Genomic DNA, 10,738 nt, shown 5'->3' on the forward strand with positions numbered 1-10,738 from the left:
CAAATTATCTTGGTACTCTCGATGTCATTAATCACCTAATCAATGTGTCGGTTAACCACACATGCTCCATTGATCAATGATAATTTACGAGAAACTCATTGCCATCCTTCATTAGTCCATATTAGTGTGTCGGTTAACCACACACGCTCCACTAACTGACCAATAAGGTGCAACGTGCAGTTTCATGGGTTAGCATCTGTCACAACTAGCAAATTAGGGTTAAGATGTTGATCCTTGTACAAGATAATCTCCTTGTGTAATCTTGCGTCTCATCTAGTGAAATTCAAACTTCAATGCTATTCAGTTATACTTTCATACATTGTCATTCAAGTCGAAACGACCTCGTATAAGCCCAAAACTCAATCCAATAAACCAATTCCAATCAATTTTGGGCCTTATCCCAAGAATTTTCGACCCAAAACCCTTATTGGACCAAGACTTCCTTATTGGGCCCTAATGGGCCGATAACTTCTCCTTTTGGTCTTGTTGGGCCGAAAACTCCTCTTTGGGCCCTAGTGGGCCGAAAACTTCTATTAGACATTATATTTGGCTGAAAACTCCTATAATGGGCCTTTCTGGGCCGAAAGCTTGTAGTTGGCCTTTATATGGGCCGAAAACCCATACTTGGGCCTTAGTTGGGCCGAGAACTAATTTTTTTGGGCTCTTTGAACCGAAAATCCCTATTAAGCACCAATGGGCCAAAAATCTTCATTGGGCCAAGCCAAATCAAAGCCCACAAATATTTTTTTGGGCCAACCTTGGGCCGGTTGGACTTTTAAAAAAAAGAGAAAGAAAGGGAATTAAGTGGATATTAGGCATGCCACCTCAATATTAGCTAACATATATCAAGGATTTGTCTACCAAATAACCATGTAACTATCTCATCACCTTTAAGAGGGGTCAACCCTTCTCTCCTCCCTCCCTCTCTACCTCTCGGCCTACCTCCCCCCTCCTCCCACTCTCATTCAAACTTCACTCTCAACTCATTTCCTCTCAAACATTCAACACTCCTCTCATCTTCTTTCCTCCCAAAATTTTTGTGGGTGTGTGCATGTGTTAGCTTCAAGGAATCTTCTTCAAAGGGTCATAAACTTGGTAAGTTCTAGGTTAAACTCCATTGTTTTGTTTCAAGTTTATACTAAGATCTTTCCTCTTACACTCTCATTTTCGTGAATATGAACCCTAGAGCACCACCATTTCGAGAATCTTACCAAGAGAACAAGCTAGGCTCAAAAATCCTTCTTCATTCTCTTCTACATCTCAAAAATCCTCAAGGTGAGCTTCATACCCCATTATTTTCAAGTTTTCATTCTTTTTTTTGGTGGGAAGGGGGGAATACAAGTCAAGTCTTGTTTGAAATCTTTGAATATTTGCATGCACTTGTATGTATATATGTATATGTGTGTTGAAATGTTGTTACTTCATACTAACACTCCTTAAACTCGAGATTTTTACAAAGTCTCAAGTTGTTGGAACAAAGTTATCTTTGTGTAGTTTCACATATTTTGGTATCATGTTACAAATGAAACAAGTTGCTAACTGAAAATGGTTTCTTTTTAATGTGTGTTAAAAATCACAAATAATGTCAAAGAAAATGTTAAAGCATTTTTTGTTATGAAAGCTTGAAAGATGGTAAAATATGAGAGTTTACACTCAAAATGGTAAATTTTTGGATATACAAATTTTTACCACTAATACTTGTAAAATTTTGAAGCATAATAAATTTCAAGGTTTTATGTAATTTTGTGTAAATTGTGACAAGTTCTAGTCACAACAAAAATAGAGTATTTTTGGTGTTACAAAACACGCAAACAAATTTTTAGTGTGTTAAAAACCCACCATCACACTTGAATATTTTACTAAAATATAGTTTTCATTAGTAAAATAATCGTAAAAGGATGTACTATTTCAAAGGTTTAAAACCTAGAGTATTTTGTTACTTTTACAACACATATTGTAAGTTAACAAGCTATTAGTAATTATTTATAAATATCGTTATAAATAATTTAATATAACCGGTATGCAAAATAGAGTTTTACGACAGGAATATCCATGTGTCATAATCTGACCAACATAAAGCTTTAAAAATATAAGTGTTAAGTTGTATGTCATAAAGCTGCGAAGCGCGTGTCATAAAACTGCAGTCATAAATTTGCACTAAGAACGCCATATGCATTATTCGATAAATTCGTGTAAATTTATTTGAGGCTCTTGTGAGACACTCCTTCACCGTACCTACCTAGCGTACACCATAAGTCCTGTAGTTATAACCAGAGTCTCCTGGAGGGAGAGCGGGGTAATTGTGTATAGATCTATACGAGGTTGACACCCCTACACCTGAGCTGTTCGTTACAGCTAGACGGGCCAGTCTAGGGTGACAAATATCTTATTAGAAACCGACGCCTGAAGAACGTCAAGACAGGCGCTTTAGTCACATTAGCATGGTTGTAACGACTCACATAGGTTATAACAATAATATTTTGAATTTACGAAGAATATACACTCTACTAGTTTTATAAAATACAAAACTATGTTTCGTCTATTTTGTAAACTAATATCACCACTCCGGTCTTAGGGTTTTAAGACTACAACTGTTTATATATATATATATATATATATATATATATATATATATATATATATATATATATATATATATATATATAGAGAGAGAGAGAGAGATAGGTTCAGGTGTTTTAACTAAGTATTGTGTTATTGTATGCATGATTGTGGACCAATCAAAAATTAATAGAAAAAACAATAATTAAATAAATCAATAAGAGTAACTAGGTAATTTGAGAAATAACTTCCACAAATACTCCATATTATTTTGCTAGTTATCGTTGATTTTAACCTAATTCCCCCCCTCTTATATACGACCTACGAATCTTCATCACCAAATCGGTAGCAGTAGTAGCAGCGACGGTGAGCGACGATGCGCTCTTCTCGGTCGGTTGGTAGGTGTCAAGGAATGAAGATGAAAAGGGTCTGAAGAAGAGACGCGAACAGCAATGGCCGGAGCAACGAAGGTTCGTCGATCGGCTTCGCAAGTCGATGTGGTCGATGGGAACAACAGAGAAGGTGTGGATGGCGCTGTGGTCGATAGTAACAGTAGGTACGACTATGGCCGTACCTTGGAGTATGACACTGTGGATGGCGAATATGGTGTGGATGGCGCTGAGTGGTTGGGTTATATCATGCTTGACTGTAGTTGATGAGATCGCTGGTTCACTTCGTACTGGAGATATCGGTCCATTTCATGTTGGTTAGATCGCAATTTGCTATCGTTTTCGACTGCGCTGGTGAGTAATTCTTCCATTATCATGTAATAATTCGAATCAATTCTTGATTGGCAGGGTTTCTGCTTATTTTGCCCTGAGTAATATGCCCTTTAAGTATGCATAATTTGTAATGAAATCCTATGATAATGACGATGGTATGGTTAGGTTTTTTCTTCAATTAATTCGCATTCAATAGTGGGATTATGTTTGCTTCATAGTATTTTGAATTACCCCTTTCGTTGTATGAAGCTATCTTCTGATGAGTACGTACTGTTTTGAAATGCGAAACTGTAATGGGATCAAAGTTGATATCAGAATCATATAACTGGATATAGTTTTGTATTTTTTATACTTGAATTCTTAGATTTCTAGGATGAACACCCATGGAAAATTTCTCTAGATACACACACATGTTGGTTAAAATGCTTGGGATTTGTAGTTATGGCCACTTTTTGGGTGCATTTTTATCATTCCATCAGTGTTATTATAATTATACAAATGAAATATAACTAATACCAAGTTGCATTTTCTTGCAGGTTTTATTGACTTAGTTTCTGTTGATGTAGATATTATTTGCAAAAGTATCAATCACAATTTACAATGGTTCCTCCTACCAAATGTTAGTCTTTTTAGGTAGTAAAAAGTATGGAAGAAGGCTCTAAAAATCCGATAAAGTAAAGTTGTGTAGTTAAAAGATGGCATGGAATGGAATTCCGATTCTGTTGGAATGGAATCATGAATTCAAATTCTGTTGGAATGGAATCATGAATTCCAATTCTGTTGGAATGGAGTATGGATATTTTCTCACTGATTTATACATGTTCTACAATTCTTGTTTATTGGTTTTGGTGCAATTCACAAGTTCACATCTTTTTCCAAAAAAATTTAGTTTTTTTATTTTTCATTTGCTAATGCATTATTGGAATCTAAACTACAATTTTGTTTTGTTTTCACAGAAGTTGATGCTTGAAGAACGGACAACAAAATTAAAGTGTTTCTTAGCAACATTATTCTTTTAGAATAAATTAGTGTATTTGTCAGATTTTGATGTTTTTTTTCCCGATTTGAAAGTTTTTTAGTTTTATTCTTTAACAATAAATGTAATTCTTGACAATTGTTACATGTATTCTATAAGAATTAATGTAATTTTTGTTTTAATTCTTCAATTGCTGGTTCGAGAATTTGTTATTCTACAAGAAATTTTTAAAGTCATGATCAAGAAAATTTGTTATTCTAGAATATTATTATTTTTGAACATACTCAAACATATTCTGTCAGAATGTCCGAATTAAAAACCTTATAATTAGTAAAAATCGGATTTTTAAAATTAATAGAATCTATGATCCCTTAAAATATGCAAATTTCCTTTATTAAATATATATTAATTGACTAAAATACCCTTCTAGTTAAATTGGATGGTATTTTTCAATTATTTTTAATTCAATAATATGTATTAATCACTTTCTTAAAATAAGTAAAATGATTGGCCCACATTTATGCATACAATAACACAATAATTAGTTTGAATAGAATAACCTAAGATATATATATATATATATATATATATATATATATATATATATATATATATATATATATATATATATATATATATATATATATATATATGTAGAGGTTCATTTGAGACCACCTATATTTTGTGAGACATGGGGACCAAATCTGAGCCTTTGATCAAAACTGATCTTGTGGCTCATAAGAAAACATGATTAACACTAATTAATCTAAAAAAAATAGTTAATTAGGGGTAGATTAGTCACTAGGTTAAATTTTAGATCATCAGATCTGTTATCTTCACATTATCACAAAACCCAGCTGCTTAGATTCTTTCTACCAATTCACACTAATCGATCAACATTCCTTAATCTTCGATTCATGCTAATCAATCTTCTATTTGCTTTGATTTGAGTGATTGAGGTTTATGTTCATCTATCGACATCAACAATTCATTACAAGATTTTTATCGATTTTCGCTCTGTGATCATCGATTTCATCCAAGGAAGAAGTTCAAGCGTTCAGTCGATTTTTGCTAATCTTCATCTTCAACAATTGCTAACGATCTTTCAAGCTGTGCTTTTTACTCTATATCATGATTTTATCAATTGATCAAGGTTTGAGTTTTCTTCCCCTGAGTTTTCATCACTTTCAGATCAACGATTTTTAGCTATTCATCAACATTGGTAATCAATCATCAACTGATATCGATGTCCATCATATTGATGCTTCGAGTTTACTCTCAAATTAGGTGTTTTATCAATTTAACTTCATCTTAAATATATTATCATTTCACGTATTTGATTTCAGCCATCGATTATCAATTTCAAGCTTTTGGTTTTTTTTGTGCATTCGAGCACATATTAAATGAAGATAAGCAAGCAAAAACAACGTATCTTTGTGTTATTTTGTGCTCATTCTATAAAATCAATGAGGTATGTATATAACTATTATTGTTCTTGAGCCAATTCTCTTACATTATACGTGCACTCCACCTGTTTGATGAAAGTCCTGAATGAATAAAGAGTCTGATGTAGAGTCTAATATATCACTCCTTCCTTCCCACCCTTAAACTTTGTTACTATTTAATGATATTGACCCTAAATTCCAAGCTGATTTTTCTTAAATTAGTGATGATTGGTGTACTTCTTTTTTCAGTGGCTGAAGGACATACAACTATCATCTATGCAAATGTTCAGTGTATATGTTGGAAGAAGCGTATCATCCCTATCTTGCCACCATTAATTAATGATGAGAACTTCAAGATTGAAGAAGCATATTGACATGTTGGTTTCAATGGTTCTTGGTCCATGCTAAGAAGTTGATGGATGATGAGGACTTAGTTCATCTTTAGAATCGAAATCTGCAATGAGGATGTTGGTTTAATTTACTCTCTGCACTCTCTTTATTTCTTTCTTGATGAAATTGTTCTCTACATTTGTGCAACTTTAAACATTGTTATTGCAGCAGATATATATCCTAATACCCATCAAACCCCTTTCATCCATCTCACAGCGTAAAGTGGTACATATAATTATTAAATTAGCTAAATCTTTCATGTCTTCTATCATTACAACTTTTTAGGTAAGTCTTGAATGGAACTATAGAGACTGTGGCTCGATAATAATTTCCTGTAGTGTCTCATTCAATGTAGTGGGATGTTGTAAATTTGCTTATATTTTTTTTGTTTGGTTTCAAGTGATGTATTTGAGGTAATTGAATAAAACGATAACACTATATTCTAAGGTTTTACCTTTACATTGGTATTTACAAATAAACTGTGCATTATTTTAATTTTCTTACATATATATTGCTATATTCTAGTTTGATATTTGATGTTCATATAATCATTTAGTGTTACATTCTATTTAGAATGTTCTACATATACAAACATCCTATAGCATTATTCTATAAGAATATTAAGTTGTAACTTGAATATACACAACCTAATTAAATTATTCTGTTACAATGGTATGTATATTCAGAATATTAAATATAACATTAGAATCTTATGTAATATAAGTTCATTTTATATGTTATAACACAATTTAGAATATTACACTTTAATATTATAATATTCCATACAATTTCATAATATTACGTATCAATTAACAACATATTAGTAAATACTGTAACCTTGTGATATATTTTTTATAATACAAACTTGAAATTTGGTTTTTAATCTATGAGGTTTTTAGAATACGTTTCAACTTCCAGAGAAAAGTTTGATATTTATCCTAAAAGTATTCATTTCATTTTATAAACTTATATGTTTCTCACTCGTTTAAAAAGTTTATTAGTCTAGGTTCCTACATATTATTTGGTTTCCTACACACTTGAAGGGAATGATGGTCTGAATTAGAATATTTCATATTATAATATAATATTACATCATATTACAATCTTTCAGATTATTACACATTAACATTGTAAACATTTCTTTTCTATAAATCAATTTTTTTCTATAGACTATTCTATATATTCCTATAATACTATAAGTTGTAAATTCAGAATATTACATAATATTTCATATAATATTAGAATCTTACATAATGTAAGTTAATTGTACACATTACAACATAATTTTAAAGGGCAAACATCTTTTGTATGATGATTGCAGTATAATCTTATATAATCTTACATAATTTTTGCATTGAAGTACATATGAATAGTCTTATGTATGATAATTAGAGTATAATGTTTTGTTACCAAATTATTATAATACAATATTATACATGTAAGAATATTATATTGGTATATATATGCAACATCTTTTATTATTCTAATAGAATAATGATGCCTTTAACATTATTCTGTTAGAATATTCTAAATTTTTTTGTTTACTATAGAATATTCTACCATGACCATTAAGAAGTGATCATAATACCGACTATTCATTAAGCATTAATCACCTAATAAACCATATCAAATTTCTTACATAATACTAGACAACATTTTTTTGTATAATTTGTTCAAAATAAGATAGATATTACAAAAGGAATTGTTGTGTTTTACGTTCTATTTAAGAAAAAAATAAGTATATGAAAAAACATACTAACAGCAACAACATCGGGCCTCTGTAATAACACTTGGGGTTGTCTGGACGCCATCTCCCTTTTGAATTTTTCACACAGTACAACAAATACGCAAACAAATCGATTTTAGAAATGTCATCTACTTCAACAAGTGCTCTAACTGGAACTAAGTTGTTTGTCCCCATAGGAATGGATTCTACAAACGTATTAACAAATAAAGCTATGAAACCCAGCTTGAAATTCATATCCACTTGTTCGGATTTTTGAATAATCTTCTTGTAGTTTGTTGCATTTGCCTTTCCACCCTCAAGTTCCTTCATCCATCCATCAAACACTTGATGATCTTCGCTAACCATGTCCAAGTCAAATAAGCTTTTTCCAGTTTTGGGTAAACCAAACACTTTATGAATTTTTTCCTTTGTGATCTTTATTCTTTTTCCTTTAATCAGAATATTGTTTGTGCCTTCATCATAATGCTCAAGCACAAAATGGCAAAGTTTTAAGGGAATACTCTTAATGTTGATCTTCAAAAATGCTTTAAATCCCATCCGTTTCACCCAATCTTTTTGTTCTGATGTCAAAGAACTTACAACATCTGTCATCAAATTAGGTGTCGATCTAGTGTTTATTGAAGGCAACTCCTTCAATATATCTTTCACAGTCTTTTGCTCTTTGACGGTTTTTTGCTTCTTTATTGTTGCACGATTGTCCCCACTATTCCTCTTCCTTTTTGCTTCTTTAATCTTTGTCACTCCTTTAACATATTTTCTATCACCGATTCTCTTTTTTACATAGATTTCTTCATCAGATTCATCATATATTTCATTACATCAGTCATAAATGTTAGTAACACCACAAAAATCCAAAAATCCTATATCATCTAATTACAAAGTAATATTCCAAAAGAATATTATACATATACACTTATTATATCAGAATATTGTATGGATCAAATGGGTGTTTTTGTGTGCTGAACGAAAAAGAATGAAAAATTCCATTCCTGCCCCTCCGTGTCTTGATCTAATACCAAAGTTCCATTAATTTACAAAAATGTCACTGCCTATTTTATGGTTTAATCTAAATTAATATAAGCCTTTGATTATTGAAGATGAGTGGTCAAGATTTGGTCTCCCCGTCTCATAAAATCTAGTGGTCTCACATGAACCTAACCCTATATAGAAAACATTAACAGAATATATAATATTTTATTATAATACATAGAATAACAGAAACAAATGAGATAAATATTTTATTAGAATACATAGAATACACAATATATCATTTATTCTTTTATATTCTATTATAATACATAGAATATTTTATTATAATACATAGAATAACATAAACAAATTAGATTAATATTTAAAAATATTCTATTAGAATAAAATTAATAGAATATAGAAAAACATTAATAGAATATAGAATATTTTAATATAAAACATAGAATAACAAAAAGAAATGAGATAAATATTTTACTAGAATAGAATAATTGATGATGTACCTTTTTTTTCATCTTGAGAATGCACCTTTTGTTTCCCTATTGTTCAATGGATTTTCAGAATAAATAATATTAGAAAAAAGATAATAACATCATAAAAATAGAATACAAAATTAACACTTCAGAATATTCTATTAGAATAACATCTATATGAATATGACAATATGTCTACTATGTTTTAGAAGCCAATGAATGTTGAGACATCCATATAATTAATAACAGAAGTCAAAGTCAAACACCAACTTTGACAACTTCAGAAAATCCAGCAACATTCTATAATTAATAGCAGAAGTCAAAGTCAAACACCAAACTATAATTATTTTTATTGGCAAAAAACTTTGAGAAACCAACTGAAAGGATTAGAAAATATCAGATTCTAACAAAGTATGAACTTTTAATATTAGTCAACACAAAATCTCCAATTAAAAAGAACTATGTAAAATGTTCCTGCTAACTCTAATTGTAAATGCATAATCAATAATAACAAATATGAATTTTACCTATATATGACATTCTTGCTATTAGAATAACATTAATACACAAGATATTATAATACAAATACAATAATTGATGATATACCTTTTTTTTCTTTGGCTTTTGTTGTTGTATCGACTGATTCATCAATAAGCTTTAATGATTTTCTTTTTTCAATTAGTCGTTCGGCTATTGAAGTTTTTTCATGAGTTTTATCCATATCCGACCTTTTTGCTGTTTATTGCCATTTTCAGAATCAAATTAGGAATTAATAAATGATTTATCATATCCAAATATCTAGAATAACATTTAAAAATATTCTATTAGAATAAGGAAACAAATGAGATTAATATTTAAAAATATTCTATTAGAATAAGATTAATAGAATATAGAAAAACATTAATAGAATATAGAATATTTTATTATAATACATAGAATAACAGAAACAAATGAGATAAATATTTTATTAGAATAGAATAACTGATGATGTACCTTTTTTTCTTTTTCTTTTGAAGTTGTAGCTGTTGATTCATCGATAGACTTCGATGATTTTCTTTTTTGAACCAACCATTTGCCTGTTGAAGTTTCCACTTCATTACTTCTACCCGATGTCATCATTTTTATTTTTGATTTTGTCATTCTTGTTATAATATTAGCTGCAGGAAAATAATTAATGTTAGTACAAACAGTTGCATAATATTAGAATTATAAACTATAAAGTCAAAGATTGAGCTTAAAAGTGTAGCAGTTTAAAAGTATTTTCTTCATTCTTTAATTGATCATCATTTTTCCTTCATATGTTATATGTTCTGTTTAGAAAAATAAAAAATCTAATCATAATACTTATACCAGGGAATTGTCACCTAATTTCATCTTTCAACAAGGTACCAGTCAAACGATTCTAAAAATCTCTCAAACCAGCCATTTTTGAAACAGGG

General features: G+C 30.2%; 1 protein-coding gene across 1 annotated transcript; it reads left to right on the forward strand.

Moving 5' to 3' along the window:
* The first annotated feature begins 3,123 nt into the window (after positions 1–3,123).
* On the forward strand, positions 3,124–3,270 carry LOC145169336 (uncharacterized). The gene has a single exon (XM_079087911.1). The coding sequence runs from the start codon at positions 3,124–3,126 to the stop codon at positions 3,268–3,270; it is 147 nt and encodes a 48-aa protein (XP_078944037.1).
* Positions 3,271–10,738: the final 7,468 nt, after the last annotated feature.

The sequence above is a fragment of the Lactuca virosa genome, chromosome 4 (assembly GCF_052849685.1).
Source record: "Lactuca virosa cultivar CGN04683 chromosome 4, Lactuca_virosa_CGN04683_v6, whole genome shotgun sequence".
NCBI lineage: Eukaryota > Viridiplantae > Streptophyta > Magnoliopsida > Asterales > Asteraceae > Lactuca > Lactuca virosa.

Coding starts and splice junctions, on each gene's coding strand:
- LOC145169336 (XM_079087911.1), top strand. CDS start 3,124: ATGGCCGTACCTTGGAGTATGACACTGTGGATGGCGAATATGGTGTGG.